The following is a 21,281-nucleotide window of genomic DNA, read 5'->3' as shown; positions in this document are numbered from 1 at the left end:
GCTCATGCTTACTGTATACTTTTACATACATACTATACATTTATGAGAATTTATCTATTTACATACAGTCACAACATCTTAATTGGCATTAATTGTTGTCCATTTCTTGGATTGGGTGCTTTTTTGTGGGTCTTTTTTAGTAGCTGTTGTGAAAAAAAAACAAAATACTGTAAAAAAAAACAACAACTTGAAAACAAATTGAGATTGGACAAAACAAGAAAAACCTTTAGCTCATTGTCTCATCACATAGTCCACGTCATATGATCCTCGCCAAATTACAACAGAACTTCAAACAAAATCAATAAGCACACTAGTCACTTACTCTAATAAGATGGATAGAAATACAGTGAGAGGCAAGAAAAGAGACAGAACAAAAGAAAAACAGACTAACAGATGAAAACAGCGTATTTGTGCATGTGTTCCTATGTGTTCATTTACACGTACTAATAGGAAGTACTCATGTCACATGTGTCAGCACGAGTCGCTCAACTGTCTGAACCAGTGTAGGGTTTCAGCTGACCCATGTTATAATCTGTTGCAGTCAGTATAGGACGCTGGCCTGCAGGCTAACTGTATGAGAAGGCGTCCATCTGGGGCTCCAGACAGTCATTGCCATCTCTATCATTATTTACCATGACTCATTGCCTGGACTCACTGTTGACTCATAGTTAATACAAATGAATCAATATACACTGGGAATAAGATACTGTACTATTCAGAAGAGTATTGGTTGGTAAGTTAATATAAAGTATATAAAAACATTGTTTTGCAGTTAAGCTGAGTCACTTAACTTGCAGTCAACTCTGATTCATCAGAAAATTCAGCATAGCCATGAACTTTATTCTCTCTGGACCTGATTTCTGTGCCCACTGATATTAAAGACAATGAGATTAAACTGTGTGTCAATCCCATTTGCTTGTAACGTAACGACTATAGCCGTGTTTTCGCTGCAGGACTAGGAACCTCTGGAGGAACTCAGTGTGTTTGCCCTGCAAGGACCAAGTACTACCCCCCAACCCCACAAAGGTCGTTAGTCTGGGTGTAATAATTACAGGAGAAGTACAGGAACTTTGAGGGCGGGACTAGCAGTGCTGAACATTTCTGATTGGTTGAGTACTTGCAGTATTAAACTTCAGCCATTGTTCTGAAAAATCCCCAAACCAGCTTTTTTTTTGTAAATGATGACTCGACACATCAATATGGAGTTACATAAGAAAGAATACTGCAAATGGACTTAGGACAAAGTCCAGGCCAGCTTGCTGGTAGGGTACATTCAGGCGCAAAAATGGCGTGTGGTCTTGAGTAAAAAATAGTTCCCTGGCACTAAACTTTGGGTAGAAACTTGGCTCTACATGGTGAGTGGAGCACAATTAGAGAGCTGAACTTAAATGGATGGCTTCTGAGTGTAACCCATATCCAGATGTTTCCCTTTCTATCCAACTAAGAGCCAATCCTTGAATGAAAAGTCTACCATTTTGGGAAAAACACTTGTCCATTTCCTTATCACCTACCACTCCCATGTCTGTTTGGTAAATATGAAGCTACAGTCATCAGCAGGATAGCTTGGGGGACCAACTTTAACTGTAATAGCCAGAGTAATCTGAAAATAATCTCAAAATTATTCTATAGAATTTCTACATTGTAGGGATACTTATATTTATCATGTACACTACCCAGAATGCTCCACTGTTCCCCTAAGAAAAAACAGCTTTTTAAAGCAATCAGTCAGATTTCAAGATCGAAAAACAGTGATGACTTACACTGTTTTTATCCTTCTCAAACAGATTTAATGAAAATGTGATATATTTCATTTGTTATTTCCCTGCCAAGGTTTTTTTTATTCTTCCAAAAATGGCCTGTTTTGTCACAATGACCCAGTCATTGTGTGGACCTGCTGGGCACAGACTCACAAAGACACACTGTCTCTGGTGAAGTAAATTCAAAAGTTAAGTTTAAATATAACATATTCCTCTGATCCTCCAATAAGCGCCCTCCTCTGAGCTCAAGGCTACCAATTTCCCAACATTAAACAGCCAGCTGAGGATTCGGACAAATTTGAGAGTTACTGTGAGAAAGGGGTACCTTAGCCAGAAAACATATTTTTCCATGAGCAAACAATTCAAGACTAATAAAAAAGGAAATTAATAAAATACAGAGACATTTAATCATGTCTTTTTTATAGACCTTGAGGCATGCAGCTCAGTGGCTAAGAAGAAGAATGAGACAGTGTGGGTTCAGCTTTTCTTTTAATCCTAAAATCAAACGTTTTCAATGTTTGAATGCGGTCCCTGAGCCTGTCAGGATGCCGATAAGCGGAGCAAACCCAGCAAAGTCCTGTTCCTGACAATGTCAAATTTAATTTTTGATACAAGAAACTCTCTTGTGTTGTCACTGCACCTTGGGCAACCTCGGGGTACTAGTCTGTGTCCCGTTCAGATATTTACATTACAGCAGTTTCACCTCACACTTTGCACTCAACACAAACGCAGCCAATGTAGTATTAAAAAAATGAATGATTTAAAAAGACTGGCTGGGAATGTTTCACTGGGGGGACATCATAACATTACACTAGACTGTCATTGCTCCCAAAAGTAACATAGTAGAATAGGAACAGAGAAAGATTAACATCATTATTTACCAATTTGATTTAAATTGAAAATAGTATTAGAAAAGGTTTGATCAGACCAATCTTCGTAATCTCAGTGGGAATTCTTGAGGGAATCGTGATTTTACTTCACTAAGCCACCGTTATTACAGTACATTATTTTCTATCCAGTTCTGCTCTTTCTTTATTTCAATTACATGAAGCAATCAAGTCTAAACCTTGCTGTGAAGACACACTGCTTTAATGATGCCCCTATGGTTGATAAAATGTGATAAAGTGCCCTCTAGGGTGTCCATCCAGTGGACAAAAGGTGGTGGATCACCATCCGATCACGACTTTCTGCACCCTGGTGCCCCACAGCATACAGTACAACTGCCCCTGCCCCTCAAACATGCTGATCCATAACTGAGCAGCAGCATTTTGCAACCTTTTGAGACACTGGAGGGAGCCCTGCCTGATACGAGTATAATGCATCACAGTAATTCAGCTGAGAAAAGATAAAACCAGACACAACTTTGTGCAAATCAGCCAGTGATAAAATTGACAGAATTTTCACAGTTACCTTGAGCTGGAAGAAACACGATCTAACAACAATTTTGACTTGCTTGTCAAAGCTAAGGTTTGCATCAAATATTACGCCAAGATACATGCACATAAACACATTCAGAGGCAGCCATATGCAGGCAGCAGCCTTTATCCAAGCACGCTAAGCTGTTTAGCTTTTGAGGAATACTCCTCCGTAGTGCCAGTTTAACCGGCGTCATTCTGGTCCAGATTTTGGTTTCTGTTCCCTCTTTCTTCATGTCTCATCTTGTTTCTGCGGCACCTTGCATCACCCTAACCTCCTCCTCTTTCTTTTTAGTGCTTTTAAATATTGTTGACTTGGCTAAAATCTTATATCTGTTTACAGCGCTCTCTCTCTGAATTGTGCATACTAAAGTTAATGTGCTTATGATTCTGAGGGATTAGTGCTCCCGGCAGAATCCTTGTTGCTGCTTGGTTTCTTTCTGAGTGAAGCCTTTTGCAGCAGATATAGCTGTATAACCATCTGCAATAAGGGCTCAATTCCTCAACTGAAGTGTCTCTGACTGAAATATAAATGAGCGATCAGAGCAGTGTGGAGGGTTGTGGGACTAGCAAAGAGACATCAAGCTCTTTGATTTGTTTGTGTCTCTTAATTTAGATAGAATATGAACTGATGTCACAGTGTGCCATTTGGTGAATGTGCTTGTGTAATGTTAGAGCTCAGTGAGAGCATTTTCCAAAACGGCAACCTTGGCAATCTTAGTGGCACATTTTCAGCTAACAGAGCTGAAAACCCAATAATTTACATCTGTAATGACAGGGAAGTTTCATAAGCTTCTAGAAACAAAGAAAGTCTTTGTATTTGCTTATTTGCTCCTTCCTGTTCTCTGTGGTTTACCTTCAGGCTTGCCGATGGATTCCTCAATGTTGTGAGATGCAATTAGGCATCTAGAATATTCATGACATACACATAAATAGTCAGCACGGCACATCGCTCTCCCAAGTGGGCTCATAGGTCCGCCTTCATGGAAATGCACACAGTTACACATAGAAATGCAAACACAAGCCTTTTGTAGTTCAATATTTCAGAAGTGCATCCTGATGAAGGGGTTTACATCCAGAAATAAACGGATCATCTTCATCCCAATGAGCTGCCATGTCATTTCAGCCGCAAAATCAGGATATGGTATGATTCTTGACACTCTTGGTGACCTTTTTGTTTCCCTTTAGGCAGAATAGTTATTTGATTTGTGCAGGGAATCCATCCATCACAGCATTTCATACATGTTTTCTTCAAGACAACAGTTTTTAAGTCATAACGTTGTTATGATGTGATGAGTCTTTTTTGTTATCAGCACCTACATTATATCTGAGGGTTAGGGTTACTGGCACAACTTGGTTAAGAGACAATAGTCCGTTAGCCCCTGTAGTTTCAGCTGGCAAATACATGGCAGCTGTTAGCATCAATGACCAAATCAACTCACAAATGTCAAGAAATTAAATACTCTCGCGTATATTTTCTTTACTAAACAGAGAAATACAACTGTACACTTTTACGAGCTAATTAGCTAACGGTAGCTTACCACGGCCAAGGATTGCAAGCAAAGAGCAGCAGTTGTCGGTGGTGATAGGTTACTCCCTTGTTCGTGGCGCTACCTTCAAATTCTAGCCATATTCTACAGTTCACTTTTAACCAAAGTGGTTTTGTTGCCTAAACTCAACCACAGACTGATCTGGATGTGAACCCTGGTGTGAGAGTCCTTCAGTTCAAATGGCCGCCAAATCAGCCACCTCCTTGTGACTCTAGCTAACACATTTCTTTCACTCAAATTTACATTGTCTGTGAACATAATCTAGGCAGCGATTACAATGTTGAGCACGACAAAATTCTGGAAACAATTCAGTAATGTACAAACACAATATCTGGGAGATAGAGCTCCTAGTTTATCACAGGGAAGGCAAAGCTAATCAAAATCTAATATCAAATGTTATTGAACAACATTATGCCTGGCAGTGTATCACACATCTCAAGGAAAGTGTGGCACCACTCTACCCATATCAAGTCTGCCATGGAGGAGTGTTGGCCAAATGATTACTGCCTCCATCTCCGGGAATCAAAAAGAGAGATGAATATGACAGTGAAGCACAGCAACTTACTGCTGATTCATCAGTTCAGACACTGTCACTCTTCATTCTTCCTCTTGACACCCCGTGCCCCCCGTTTATCATCCATTCCCCATTTACTCTTTCACATGCATCCATCCCTCCTTTTGCTCATCATACCACTCTCACTCACAATCTCAACCCCCCCTTTTTCCTCCTCTTCCTTTTTTCCATGCTCCTCTTGTGATCAAACAGTGATTGTGCTTTCGCGCCTTCAGCATTGATACATTGTTGCCATGACAGCAGCGGTAGAAGTGGGTAGGCTGGAGGATAACGCATGCATTGATAGTGGCAAATGTATTGTGCTTTGATCGAGAGCACAGCTTAACCTGTGCTCTCGTATGTGCGAAACAGTATATGGTAAACCCACAGCTGCCCCCACAATATGTGCACGCGTGTGTGGAGGAAGAGTGGTATCCCTCTAATAGATTGTGAGTGTGTTTGTCGGAGTTCATGTTAGGAAACATGAATCTATTAGGTTTCTGAAAATGAAACACCTCCAGGATATTGCAGCCAAAATCAATAGGATGTATAAGCTATGAACAGTAGGGCTATAATGCCTGCATTCTATAAACGAAGGCCAAGGCACAATACCGCATAAAACACATTTTAGAAACAAGACATTTTGTGTTTGGTGACCGTGTGTTGTTTCTGCTACATTTTAAACTAACAAAATAAAGATGAGCTGATGCACTTCTTCTTCCTTTTGCCTCTCAGAAGCTTGTATTTTGTGATTGTGCAGATTTGACTCAGTTACAATCAGTAACTGGCACATGATGCCTCGTACTATTTTCTTTTTCTTTGGTTTTACAAAATGTTCACTTGTATAACAGTCCAGTCGCCAGGATAAAATGTTGCCAGTTAGCATTTCAGCAAACCAACGTGTTCCCATCACATGCTTATGTTATATCGGGAGGTGAAAGGAGGGTTAGGGTTAGGGTAAGTAGGGTTGGTGGAGTTACAGGCGAGAAGACTGCCAAGCCAGTGACCGCAGATCAAGACTGAGTTTCAACATTTGTAAGAGTGACACCACTGGATATCTTAAAGGAGACCTTGGGACATTTTCCAGCCATGTTTGTGTCGAGAAAAACTGATATTTTTGATACGAAGTCGGGACGTCTTCAGCCATGTTTGTGCAGACAAAACCGGGTGTTTCTGACGAGACCTTGAGACAACTCCAACCGTGTTTGTGTTGACCAAAGCAGGTATTTTGAACCAAAGCATGACAAGCCAAACCAGACCATAAGTGCAGCATTGTCACAACATAACTGAACCTAAAGAAACGTGAAGTTGAAACAAAGAAATGTTCTGTTCTACACATGGTTTGCAGAGACGTATAATGTCAACATTAATTCCAGGGATTGGTTTGTCTTAAAACAATAAACACTAATTTACAACTTCAGTCATTGCAGCTTCTTAAATTCGGAAATCCCTCACTCTATTTCTGTTGCTAGAGTTGGACAAAACAAACCGTGTTAAGAAAATTAAGTAATAAAATATTTGCCAGGTACCAACTTGACTCATTCAGGATGGCATTTCAGCCATTGTCAAAATATCAAAGGTAGTTAATGATACTTAAGGATGACTGTAGAAAAATGCTGTCACCGTTGTCAATTGGAATCACACACAATGTCCACATCTGTGGGATTAGAATTACTGCAACCACATGCAGTATTAAAGTCACTCAACCTCTCCTGGAGAAATAGATCCTGTCTGACTGGGGCTTTACTTCATCCATTTATTTTCATTAGCTGCAGCTGTGTCTTTTGAGCTGTAATTTAAAACTCGTCCATTCCCAGTCAGCTTTTATCTGATTTGTTGATCCTGAAATTGATCCAAAATTGTACTATTGATTAATACGTTTCAGGCTCCTTCTTTTTCACAAAACACAAACACCTGAATGTGGGTCTTTGTCAGTACTAGTGTTTTCAGTCTTGGGTCTCGTGTTGGCCTTTGACAACTGTTGGAGTAGCTACGATATTTATGTCAGCTTTAGTATTGACCTTTTTAACCACCATTTTTATGGATTTAAACTTGTTGATTTGAAGATTTAAATCCTTAGCAGTAAATTTAGATCTTGCCCATCTAGCATTTAGACTGCATTCACTTCTTCTCTTGAAAGACCTCTCCAAAGGCACGTACTGTACTATAAATCCATGTTTGGATTGTAGAGAGCATTTTCTACCACAGATTCACGATTCCATCCTGCCCACAATGGCATTATTGCCCTGGCTGCAATCTCTATCTCTGACATTTCACTGACCTCAATCACTGAGTTATCCCCACTATCCTTTGTAGTTCATATCATCCAATTTCTGTTTTCCCTTGGCCCCTGTGTTGCCCAAGTCCAAGCCACATGTCCTGCTTTTCCTGCCCTAGCTTCTAGCAAAAATAATCTGCTTCTTTCCACATGGCTGCCACAACTGCTTTTGAGTTTCAACCCCCAGCTCTCTCACGTTTTCACCACAGCTCTGGGTGGAATCTACCCTGGTACCCTACTAGAAATTCTTCAACTGCCCCATCAGGCCCAAGCATCAACTTGGACCCACATCCCCTGGCCTCTCGCCCAGTCAATTGGGATGGAAGAATAACAATGCTACTTGTGGTGGTACAGTGGTCAGTCGGGGGGTTTAGGTAGGTGCTCTGCTCCATTTAGCCCCGGACCTCCGGGTCCTTTTTCTGTCACGCTCCATTGCACCGCTTCTTCTTCCTGTGAGGCATCCAGGAAATGGATATGATGTCATGCATGAGCAGCCTCAGATGACAGTGGTCTAAAAGTCAAACATCGGCGAACAGAAACAGACGCAAACACAGAGAGAAGTTCAGGAAGGACGGAGAAAAAGTGAGATGGGTAGAGGTAAAAAAAATAAAAAAGGGAGAAGTTGAAAAGATCTTCTCAAGGCGTACATGGCGATGAAATATGAATTATAGATCAAACCTGAGAGAGGTGGTTAGAACACTCTTTCCCCCACTATCTCTTTCATTCCTTTCATTCCTTTCTGCCTTTTTCTCTCTGTTTATGCTGCTCGTTCACTCTCTAAAGTTGGGCTTTTTGCAGCCTCATAATAACACGGTGCATCCAAGGTGATTTGTGTTGCGGCGTCTGTGACTTTGTCTGTGTTCTTCGCGGCTGTGAAAAAGAAGATTGTGGAGGAATCAAAGATCAAACGCAACATCTCATCTGTTCTTTCTCTCCCTCTGCCCTCTCTTGCCTCTCTCTCTGCTTTCCCCTTCTCATCTTCCTCATTTATTTATATCTTCCTACTTTTTTCTATCCTACTTCCTAACGAATAGCTGCTCCAGAATAATGGTGGGATGTTCAAACATTAATTTATGTAACTGTTTGTATGGACAGATTGTAAAAATGTATATGAAGGTGCAAATTCATATTTTCACAACCTGCCAAGAGCGAACAAGCAACATTTTGTTCAGCAGTGCTTCACAAAGTAGTACCGTTGCTTTTATCAGGTTCCTCTTCTGGCCACTGAGAAATGATCTGTTCCGCTCACACACACACATGGTGAAAGCTCTCGGAGGAGCTTCATCTGTCTGTAGTTGTGTTTGTCTCATCTCTAAGCCCTGTGTGAAGTGGAGAGGAAAGAGTGTTTTGCTCACAGCCCCGACCTCTCCGCACCACACTGACTGCACTCCGGGGAACTGGCCCGGACGAGGAGAAAGCAAAACAAAAGGGCAGACTGATGGAAAAAGGAGCGATTCAGGGAGAGGTGAGAACGAGACAAAGTGAGGGAAATTAAGTGACGGGAACAAATATCGAAGCTTGTGGAGGCATGAGAGGAGAAGCAAAAAGATCTAGAGACATTGAAGGAGAGAGACATAGAGGAAAAAAGCAGGTGTAGATGGAATGGGGTTTTCTGAATTTTTTGTTGTGTGTTGATTTGTGATGTTTGTCAGTCAAATGCCAGCAAGGCAAACTGATCACTGTAGTCTCAGCGAACACATAAGCTGAAAAGTTTTCTACTATGTCGCCCAATATTTTTTGTGGGGGTCAATCCAAATCCAAGAGCTTTGCTCCTTCAAAGCTGTCCCTTTGTTCCCCTTCCTACAACAGACTGTTCTCACTCCCAACACGTCACATACAGCTGCCTAGTCAGTAGCACTATGCTTCAAAGTTAGGTATCCCTATAGCGTCGTGTAGTGTAAAGAGCAAAGAAGGTCTTATTCAGGGGGAGGTCTGGTGGTTCATTCACAGGACTTCCCCTCTGCAGACTGGGATTTGCATCCCGTTTTTAATTTATGTAATGTAAATATGTTAACCTACATATGTGATGTAACGGATGTCATGTGCTTGTACATAACTCATGTTACGAGATTGAATGTAGTCATTTTAACCCAAAGTAAGATCTTTTCCTAATCGCTAAAAGTACTTTTTTTTTGCCTTAACCTAGCCAAAACTGTCATCCAAAAGCCCTTCACATCCAAAAACTGACGCTGGAGGGGTAGGTAGAGTGCTAAAGTTTGAAGCTTACGGTCGCTGACGAAGCTACCGAATTTGATGAGATGGGAATGAGAATGTGTTCCCCACAAAATAAATGTGATATGAGCCCTGGTTTTCTGGGTGAGAGCTCTTTATTCAAACCACTCAGCCACAACAGCTTATTCACAATGTGGACGTCGTTGCTTCTTCATAAGCAGAAATGATGATCGTGGAGCAACATTAAACATGATGTTCCAGAAACAACAACAACAGGAGTTACAAAGCTGTGACATTATAACAGTGTGATTAGTCGGTTGTAATAATGGTCCAGGAACAACATTAATTATGATATTCTTTGAACGACACCAACACAGTGATATCAAATAGACCTTGGCCTGACAGCCAGAATCCTCAGTACCTGCCAAAACAATCATTTGGATATTTGTATTGATTAACAACTACTATATTACACTTTAACAGCTTATCATTTTCATTTTGTCCAATACAAACTTAAAACTGGACTAGAAATGAACTGTACTGTACATACAACGATGATAAAGACTCTAGCAAACATCAAGTTTACTAAGCGCAATGAGTAAAAAAGTTAAGTAGTAGAATGTGCAAAGTGCAACAATTAAACTTGGATGAGAGTTCATGGTTAGTTGCTGTGAGCTCTGGAGCTCCTTATCCTCGGGACCCTGCACCTCCGCCCTGGTGCTCGGAGTGGGATGGGTCAGCTAAGATGGTGGTGGCCTTTCTGAGCAGGTTGTCTGTCATACAGAGCAGAGAGACTGAGCTGAGACAGCCACGGAGTCCCAAACCAACAGATCAGGACAAAAGTGGAACTTGATTAAACACAATCTATAAAACAGAGTTATGACTGTTTTGACAACCGAGTTCAGCTTCCTCAGTAAATACAGTGCTGTGCTCTGGAGCGTATTGCACTTATCCTCCCAGTTTGTCGTTAAACCTTTCTTTATTCCCTTAAGATCGCCTGGCAGGAATCCTCTCGGTCAGTATTTGAGTTGAGAGCTTCTAAGTGATTCCTCTTACTTGGTTTCCCCAATGTAGCAACATCTGTGGAGCTATTGTGTCCTTCCCTTCTTTGTTATTTTGTTAGTTAAATTATTCTACTGTTTTTATATAAATTTTTTATAATTATTATTTTGTTATTTCTAAATCAAACAGCGGCAACAGGAAAAACACTGGCATGTTGTGGCTGCCACCGCCTGGGGAAATGTCACTGTGCTGTGTTCAGAGTGTGAACACTTAAAGATAAAAGATGAATTCACATCCTCCAAAGAGCATATAGAAATATGTTTTACAACATTATCTTATATTCCATTTTTGCTAATAGGTCCCCCTCACTGCTTCACAGTTGACCTCTGAATACATCTGAAGGCAGGAGGTCCTTGTCTGATCGTGTGATGAGCTGCAGCCGGAGTAGATCACACACTAATCACACACAGATTGCTAGCACAAATTGAATGAAACGCGCAGTGCATATTTGCCCTACACTTTCCATGCATAAATCTGCCTCTCTTTGATTTGACATATCAGCTCAATAGGGTACTCGCAGGTGACACAATTCAAAATGACAGCATCATATGCAGCCAGCGGCGCAAAAAGGGTCCTGCTAAATACATTTACACATGAACCGACAGTGGCCCAGATCCAAGAGTCATGCTTTTAATGGAAGAGATATGGACCCTCTCCAGTTCCAACACCTGTCACAGTCAGCGTTCAACGGCTGCTGTTAGAATTCAGGGAGGAGGTTCATCATAGTGGTTAATGAAGCGGAGGAGACGTGCTAATTTGATGCCAATGACAATAACGCCCTATTTTGTTGGCATTAGGGTTAAGTGGCACTGTCAATCATAAGCGTGTTTCCATCGCAACAGTGAGGATCAATATGAGCATGTGCTTTGAGTAACCCAGATCTGTATCACATGAGGGGATGGGTGTAGTGACGAGGGTGTGTGTGCACAAGAGTGTGTTTTTATACGTGTGTAACAAACGTTTAAGGCTTTTTACAGAACATTTTCACAATTTAACATTTTATTTATAATTTTGAAGCACTCTGCTTCAAAATCTTTGTTCCAAAGATGGAGGAAGACGGACATGTTTGGGATAATTGAATGTGGCAAATCTTTTGTATTCAGTTAGGCTTAAGTGCAGTGTTTCTTACAAGTGGAAAGCACATGGTGAAAGGGTTTGCAGTAGCTCGATGTATTACACACTTTTTGCTTTAACTAATTATGAGGTTACTGTTGATTCCACAATGTAATGGCAGTAGCAGTGTTCTGCAGTCCTGGTTCTGCTTAAGATGTTTCTCTGCCCCAACACACCTGATTCAAATGAATGACTTGTTAGCAGGCTTCAGCCAAGCTTGACAATAAGCTGGCCATTTGAATAAGGTGTGCTGGAGCAAGGAAACATCTAAAACAGGGCAACACTGCCTCCAAAATGTAGTCAAGTGGAAGTATAAAGCAGCAGAAAATAGAAATATTAAAGTATATAGTACCTGAAACTTGTATTTGTGTACAGTGCTTGAGTAAATGTACTTAGTTACATTCCATAACTGATCCTTACTCACTTTTTAATACTCCAAATGATGTGTAAAAGATGTTTTGTAATGATGCCTTCAAATTAGAGCAGCTAGAACTTGAATTTGTGTGGTTTGGGTCTGGGCGTGCTACTGTACGAGCCCTACTTATAGTCGGTGGTTAAAATGTGCCAATGATGTTCAATTAGTAACTCCGGCTGTATTCTCTTTGTGGTGTATGGCAGTGATTCAACTACACGGCGAGGCTTTTGAAAAAGGAGGATTTTTGCTGTATTCCTGGAGAAGAAGTAGGGCAGTCAGACACCTGCAGCTACCCTTGAACCACCTGTTTACCTGTTACTTTCCTAGATCTGAACCATTACTGCTGCAGTGACCTACTCAGGGTAGATGAGTGCACAAGTGCATAAAGCGACAGGCATGTCCTCACCTCTGCTGATCATCATTTATTTAAAACATGCATTATATAAAAATGCTGATTGAAAATGCTAATGAACATGTTTTGAAGAAAGAATCTTTTAAAAAATTCAAATTTATTTTTTATGTAATCAACATACAACAGCAGTCTGCAGTGGAAAAAGAATAAGTTTGTTCTTGCGTCCTACATTTTAATAGTTACAAATGGATCCGTGTAATGAGTCATGCTCTTTCCCTCTGAGACAGGTCTTCTACATGTCCCATATTCCTAATTATGTAATCATATCCCTAAACACGCACACATACAGACCCATTGTGCTTCCTGTTTCCCTCATGTGAACCCTCTGGGTTTCACTATGTGGAGCACCAAATGAGATCACGTCTCATGTGGAGAGGATGAAGCTCAGACAGGAGAGCGTGGAAATCAATGGCAGGGGAGTGTCCCAGTACGTGCATGAGTGCAGGGCTATACAGAGGAACAGTGGAATAACTGTGTGCAGACATATTATTTACAGGTGTTGGAGTAAAGATTTCAAATTCAATATTTTCAAATGATAGTTTTATTAGAAAGACATAATAACATTTGAGAGGGGTTGAGGGGTTTTTGAAATGTATTACTTTCATTGTTATTTATTTATTTATTTATTTTTTTCAGCATTATTGTTTTGTTGTTGTATCGTTAGCGAAAGTCAGAAGGGAACATTGTCTACAACTCCAATCTACCCAGCTTTGTGTCCCATTTGTTACTATCTTGACATTATTGTGCCTAATTGAGCTAATATTGGTGCTGTGATTCCTGATGGCCTTCACACTGATCTGGTATCAAGATCGTCAGATCCAGTCGAGTTGAGTCAGGATCCAGTTTTGATTGATTGCAGTTTACACAGGTCTTCAATGAGCAATGCTGAAAAGACTTTGATGGAATGTTTAGGCAAATGTTAGCCCACAAACACACCTCAATACTTGAAGTACAAACTTGGAAACTAGAAAAATAATCCATGATTTAGGATAGTTTACCAGAAAGTCTCCTAAGTGTTAATCTCAGTGCAATCAGGGGCTAATTTGTGCTCTAATTAAATAGATCACTGGCCACTGTTGAGGGTGGCTTCAAACTTGATTTGTGAGGGCATTCACACCTGTTTTCTTGCTGTTCACTTGTGACCAGATTGTACACATTTAAATGCAGATGTTTTTATATCCACCTCTCATACATGAGCATTGAGATCACCCCTGTCTTCAGGAAACAGCTACCGACTGTAAGCAAGTGCCAAAGGTCATTAGATGAACATGATAATGTACCATTTCACACATGCTTCAGGTATCACAATTTTCTGCAGTAATAAGTGGATTAAAAAAGAGGGTGGACCTGATTCTCTGCTGGTACCTCCAGGGAGCATGGACTGGAATAGACTGGAATGAGTTCAATTCTCTGTCGGAATTAGAGAGAAGTCTGAATTTGGAGCACAAGAAACAAATTTGGCCTTTTTTTATCAGGGAGCGGGAGAGAGATGCATTGCTGTTTTCACGCCACTAGAATGTAAAACAGCAGAGTCGTGGGATGAAGACATAAGGGAGAGAGAGTAGCTACAGCATGTCAACAGACAACCTGTATTTTTCATCGACAGCATACCATTAGCGCTTTGATCAGAATCCATCTTGATCGCTTTGACTTGACTTATACTACTACCTGTGAGGATACATGCTACTCCTACATGAGGACATGCATGTGTTTGAATGTTTACGTCTATACCTGCAAATGCTTGTCTGAGGGCACATGTCCATTTTAGTGTCCGTTTTTGTGTAATGTGTGTGTAATCGTAAGTATGTTTTCCCCAGCTGCTGAGCAGGCGAGAGGACAATGTCTGTCATGATGCAACAGGCAGCTAATCCTCTCCTTATGTAAACGCTTGACTGCTATTCAAATGACATGCAGATGGGATGGAGAGCTTAGGTTTTGGCAGGATAGTGTCATAACAAGGAATGTCTGTGGAGACAATGTGCTGTCAGCGTTTGGGTGATTAATGCTGCACTCTGTGTTTAAAAAAAGATTTCTGCGCCTCTGAGGAGGGTGGTGAGATTGGCAGGTACACGTAGGTTTCAGCCAAAGCCTGATGACCTCATAGCCTTATGAGGTGGGGGACCAAGAGGGTTGACTAAGCACAGATGCAGTGGGCTGAAAGGGGACCTGCTGGGGCATTGCTGTACATACATATTATGACTGGACGTTCTCACTCCCAACATGTCAAATCTAGCAGCCTGGCCAGCAGACATAGTTTGATGCTGTAGAAACCCCTCTAGCATCACCTCTTGAAGTAGTATAAAAAGCAACTACAAGTCCAAGTCAGGGGTGGTTGGTGGGGGAGTTTGTGCTCCGTTTGTCACCAAGAGTCAAGAATAATTTGTTTTTAATGTATGTTACATAAGTGAACATACGCAAATGAGGTAATGGATATGATGTACATTAGGTAAGCAATGTCATTTACAATATGGGACGCGAGTTACATCACTTATGTAAGTTATGTTATTTTGACCCAAAGTGTGACCTTTTCTCACCCTATACCAAGTGTTCTATTTTGCCTAATTCTTACCAAGTAGTTGTTTTGCCTTATCCTAAGCAAGTAGTTATTTTTTTCCTAACCCAAATCAAGTAGTTTTTTCTGCCTAAACCTAACCAAACCGTGTAGAGAATATATTGTATGTATAACATCATGCATCGTCGCACTATATTCCACGTTGTTCTTATGTTACTTTTGTTGTGTTCTCCTTTACAGATTCTCCATTATTCCAACGGTCCATCCGTTTGGGTCAGTTACAGCTGAAGTCTACAGAGGGACTATGAAGACAAGCTGTGTCACTCCGCATTGCAGTCCAACAAGATATGACATAACATGGGTCCCCTGCTAATCACCATGATGACCATAAAGCTGTGACTGGCATTGTGAAGCCTTCGCCCCTATTTCAGCACCCTTCTCCTCTTTGAAAATCCTTCCTAGCAACCTTTGTTGCTTCCCTTTTTCCTGCCAACACAACCTCCTTTCCTGCCTGCCCCTACGTTTTTCTCCTTAATAATTATAGCTTCCCCTCTTCCACATTTCTTTCATCGGCATCATGCAGGGTGCTTCTACCACCTCCACTCTCCTTCTTCTTATTCTTCCCTCCCTCCTATTTCTCTCTCACTATCCCAACACGGTCAACGGGGACTGCTGGCTCATAGAGGGGGACAAAGGCTATGTGTGGCTGGCTATCTGCAGTCAGAACCAACCGCCGTACGAGACTATCCCCCAGCACATCAACAACACGGTCCATGACTTGAGATTGAATGAGAACAAGCTGAAAGCGGTGCTCTTCAGCTCTATGTACCGCTTCACCAACCTGACTGACCTCAACCTCACCAAGAATGATATCAGCTACATTGAGGATGGAGCCTTCGCAGGACAAGCCAACCTACAGGTGATGGGGGAATGGATAATAAAAGCTTTGAGCTTAACACCCAAATAGTGTTCAGTATACTAGGCTACATTTCAGTCAAATTCATTTTATTCAATTTTGAAATGGGGCAGGACACTTTGTTGTAGTGTAAATTTAGCAGAGAGCATGAAACATGCATCGGAAGAAGACCATAATTAATTAAATTGTATTGAGTGAAGGATAATTGTGTTGTTGCAGGCATAATTGCACTCTGAGTCACTAAATCCAATCCAGATTTTATTATAAAGGGTACATATTATTTTAAAAAACTGGACCCACAATGTAAACATGCTCTAATGCAACTTTTGTGTTTTACTTAGGTTCTTCAGCTGGGCTACAACAAGTTGACAAACTTAACTGAGGGCATGATGAGAGGGCTCGGCCGCATGCAATGCCTCTTCCTGCAACACAACCTGATTGAGGTTATTGCCAACAATGCATTCTGGGAGTGCCCCAGCCTCAGCAGCATTGACCTATCATCCAACAAACTTGCCCGGATTGACCCATCCACATTTACAGTTCTCAGTCGACTGATGGTGTGTGAACTGGCAGCAAATCCATTTCACTGTGGCTGTGATCTCTATAGCTTCCTAACCTGGTTGGAGTCCTTCAACAATGTCACACACACATACGATCGCCTCCAGTGTGAGACGCCCCGGGAGATGTTTGGTTACCCCTTGCTTATTGCTGCTGGTCATGCTGGTCGAAATGCAAAAAACATTTTGTACCATCACTGCCGAGATGGGGTGATGATTCCAGGAATGACCTCTCTCCCACCAGATCTGGATGGTCCGTCTGGGATTGGTCCCGAGATGTTTGGTGGTATGAGACCATATGACGATCCAACCCCTTCTTCTTCAACTGAACATAGCTTCATTCCTAGCATCAAGCTCCATCATGTCTCCTTGTCTTCAGCTTCTCTCCTTGTGCAGATCCCAAGGCCCTACAGCAAAATGTATATTCTAACACAATACAACCACACATTCGTGTCTGATGTCATGAATTTGAAGAACAAGAAGGAGATGATTACCCTCAACAAGCTCAAACCACACACCAATTACACCTTCTGTGTAGCATCCATCCGTAACTCTCAGCGTTACAACCACACCTGCCTCACGTTTGCTACTCGTGGTCAAAATGTTGATGACATGCTCCCCACACCTTCCACCACTACTCACTACATAATGACCATTGTGGGCTGTCTTTTTGGCATGCTCATTGTTTTAGGCTTCGTCTACTATTGTCTCCGCAAGAAACGGATGCATGATGAGAAGAAGAAGTCCATCTGTGTCAAGAAAACTATTCTGGAAATGCGCTATGGACCAGAGGTTGCAGCAGCAGTGGCAAATGATCCATCAGCAGTCCACAAGCTTCAGGAACAGTCCAGAGAACATCACCAGTACCAGCACCACCATGGAGGCAAACTTCCCATGTCCACATCATCCAGCTCGGGAATGCTTCACTCAGCTAACACAAGTTCCTCTAGACTTTCCTCTATCCCACAAGTGGAAAAGATGGCCACTGCCTTTTCAGAGGCCCTGGCCACAAGTAAAGGAAATTATATGGATATCAGATCTGGAGGGGCTGGCATGGAGAGGATGGGAGATGGTGGGCATGGAGTGATGAGGGGGGCAGACTTGAGGGACGATGATGGAACTGATGTTGGGGATGACTCAGATGATGATGGACATGGCTCTGCATCAGAGATTTCCACCATTGCCATGGAGGTGGACAAGGTTAACCAGATCATTAACAACTGCATTGATGCACTGAAATTGGATGCAGCAGCAGTTGCCGCTTCAGGGGCTTCAACTAACACTACAGCCTCCTCCAATCCAACCTCCCCACCCCCCACCAGCACGTCCTCCCTTACCCGTGGCCTAATCCCACTCTCCCAAGGGTTGACAGAGACAGGACAGCTCATTGCTCCCAACAAAATACCCCCTCCACCTCCTCTCCCAGCTTTGAATGCCCCTCTCTCTGAGCGCCCGGGGATCAGTGGTGGTGGCTTTGTCGTCTCTCCCCCCTACAGGCCCCCTCCACCAGCCACCGCTGTACGTCCCATTCAGCGACAAATGAGTGCAGACGCTGCGGTGGTTATTGTAAATGCTGTCAAAAAACAGTGCAGCACCAGCTCCTGTGGCTCCATGGGTCGGGACAGGGAACGGGGAGGAGCTAGGGTGTATAGCCTGGATGTTCCCGAGCCAAGGAGCCCAGATGCCTGTAATCAACAACAGCAGCATTACCAAGACCGGGCCAGTCCCGTGGGCTGTGGGGAGCCCCTTGAGAGGCTACCTTTAGTGGGGAGTGGGAGCTGCGGTGGAGGGGGTGGTGGTTGCGACAGTGGTGGTGTTGGTGCCCAGCATCAGGACAGCCAGAAGCAGCACCATTACCATCAACAACAACAAATACAACAACAGCAGCAGCAGCAGCAGCAGCAGCTGGAGGTGCAGCAGGACTACCACTGCTCGGAGCATCGCCACTCCGTCCCAGCTCTCTACTATGAAGGCTCCCACCAGGGCTCCCCAGCCCAGAGGGTTTCCTTCCTAAAGCCCCTGACACGCTCCCGTAGGGATGCAGCGTCGTACTCCCAGCTTTCGCCTGCCCGCCACCATTCCAGTTACTCTGGCTACTCCTCCAGCCCAGAGTACTCCTCAGAGAGTTCACTGCGGATCTGGGAGCGCTTTCGTCCCTACCGGAAAGGCCAGCGGGATGAGGCCTGTTATGTGACGGCTGGAAATGCCCTTCGAAAAAAGGTGCAGTTCGCCAAAGGCGAGGACCTGCATGACATCCTTGATTACTGGAAGGGTGTGTCAGCACAGCAGAAGCTGTGACTGGGGGACCAGAGATGAGCATTGGAGGAAAAAGAGTTTGGATACTTCTTTTCCTGAAAGGCCTGCAGGCCCGAGAAAAAACGGGGAGAAATATGTAGGATGGAATTTTGCCTTTGGGTTATTTTTGGCATGCTAGGTGTATAGAATATTGTGTTAAGAGAAAGGACTGTGAAACTGTGCCTGGGATATGAGAGTCATTATGGTGTTTTATTTTACACTTCATTGTAGCACCATTTCTGGATCATTCTCATTTTGTGTTTTGTGGGTTTTATTTATAGCACAGGGAGCAAATGCCAACTGTGTAATTTAATACTCCTTGAGTGATCACGTTTTGTGATAATATGGACAGTCTTTATCAGTGCCATATTTTCACCTATGGGTTATCACAGAAGATAAATGATGATACCCTTCATTTTAAGCTTTTGTGATCCAATATGTTGTTTCATATTTTGTATTGGGTGCTGTATCAATTTGCAGTGTGCATTTGCATATGTAGAAGTGAAGGGAGATCATGACAGTGTGGGATCTGTGCTCTGTTACAAGTGACAACGTGCTGATTTGTGAGCAGCGTTGTCAAATGAGCCCAATCTCTCTTCCACGAGATCCTACATGCAGCTGAGGTATTTGCATTTGAATAGCAGCTGTCACACCGACCAGAGGAGAAATTGGAAAGAAATTAACAAATGAATAAGGAGAAAACATTCAAGTTGGCTCGAAGGTCCTGCAGCATGAGGAAATCATGAGAGAGAGATCAAAGTGGCACCTTGGCCTGAAATAGTCCCTCTGATTGCACCCTTAGGTGTTCAACACATCTTTCCAACTAAAATTCCAACCTTGCATAGTTCAATAAGAGATATAAAGAATGTTGCTCCAAAGCCCCAAACTGTCCTAAACAGCATTTTCTCAAGTAATGATCAGAACTGTGAGACTAATTGGAAGGACTACAGAGGGAAAAAAAATGTTCCCTTAATTAGATGCTACTTACCTGTACAACAGGAAGATGAGCTCACACAATTCCCTTACAAAAAGGCTTGAGAGATGTGACCCATGTGTGACCGAGACCAAGAGAAATTGACTACAAGGAGGGATTTAACAGAAAAAAAAGGAAAGACAAGCAAGGTTATGATTAATTTTCTTCAGCCACTGTGAATGTAAGTAGATTACAAGCAGGTTATGGGGAAATCTATTTGCATCATTCAATGTGAGCACCACAGTACATTCCAAATCCTTTCTCTGACATGAAAACTGAATGAGGCACAGAGAGAAAGGACACTTCTAATTACTGCCAACGTGTCTGTTCAGTTCTGGAAATTAGAACTATTGTTGTCTATGGATGACTTAATTAGCCAACTTGTGACAGGCATGTTCGCTTGCACTTTACGCCTCATGATTGTGTGTGTGTGGCTGTGTGGTATACAGTGGTCAGTGTAAGTGGGTGTTGGCATGCCTTGTCAGATTATTTTGTATATGCCCAAATTGACTTCAATTAATAGCTGTCAGATATCTTTCCCAGTGGCTGGAGTCTAAACAATACTAGATTATTAATGGCATGGACAAATGTACAAATATCAACAATGTTCACTGTATTTTCCCAGACATAAATCACATGACGTGATGCTCAGCTAAACTACAGTAGCGCAGTGCCTCTTGCTTAACACAGCCATAATCTGATATCTATTTATGTATCGCGTCCATCCACCTGGTCGTTTTTATTGAAATGATCTAATTGTGACTTTCCTAAATGATAGTGTCATTGCCCGGCATTCTGACAAACACCATCCTTCTTACGCAAAGTGCTGTGTAGGTGTTCATTATCAGCTAACATACACAATCTGAGACACCCTACCCTAAAAATGTGAAAACTGAATCAGTGGTCCTTGCTCCACATTTTTGTTCAGGGCTTCATTCAAGAGACAGGAAGATTAATTTCAGGAACATATCTATCTCTGTTTTGGTCCTTACTTGTTTTATGTGGATGACGTTATTTGGCCCACCTTCCACCAACTTCCCCGCTTCCACGGGTCCATTGTGATACGGGTTTGAGCAGAGCACTGACGTGCTCTGTTTTATTAAGTGAGAAAAGTGAGAATTGCCTTTCTTGCAGGCAGAATTTGGGTCTGCTCAGCACATATCAACACTGCTTTCTTCTTATTTTTTATGGCAGTTGATGTTTGGCATGCGCTTGACTATTGTGAATAAGGTTGAGCAGGATTGAGTATGCAAATGTAAGAGGGTGGTTTGTAGTGGTATCTTCATTCTGATCTTTGTATT

At 42.3% G+C, this 21,281-nt stretch overlaps 1 protein-coding gene across 2 annotated transcripts; it reads left to right on the top strand.

The window, feature by feature from the left end:
* The first annotated feature begins 13,135 nt into the window (after positions 1-13,135).
* elfn2b (extracellular leucine-rich repeat and fibronectin type III domain containing 2b) lies at positions 13,136-19,010 on the top strand. Of its 2 annotated transcripts, XM_073495117.1 has the most exons (3): positions 13,136-13,176; positions 15,843-16,158; positions 16,497-19,010. In XM_073495117.1, the coding sequence occupies exons 1-3, from the start codon at positions 13,136-13,138 to the stop codon at positions 19,008-19,010; spliced, it is 2,871 nt and encodes a 956-aa protein (XP_073351218.1). The 2 variants fall into 2 exon arrangements, with proteins under 2 accessions (XP_073351218.1, XP_073351219.1); XM_073495118.1 differs by lacking the exon at positions 13,136-13,176 and having other exon boundaries at positions 15,817-16,158.
* Positions 19,011-21,281: the final 2,271 nt, after the last annotated feature.

The sequence above is a fragment of the Pagrus major genome, chromosome 23, assembly GCF_040436345.1.
Source record: "Pagrus major chromosome 23, Pma_NU_1.0".
In the NCBI taxonomy this organism is placed as follows: Eukaryota; Metazoa; Chordata; class Actinopteri; order Spariformes; family Sparidae; genus Pagrus; species Pagrus major.
Note: the sequence above shows the minus strand (reverse complement) of the source record. Positions and strands in the feature narration are given on the sequence as shown.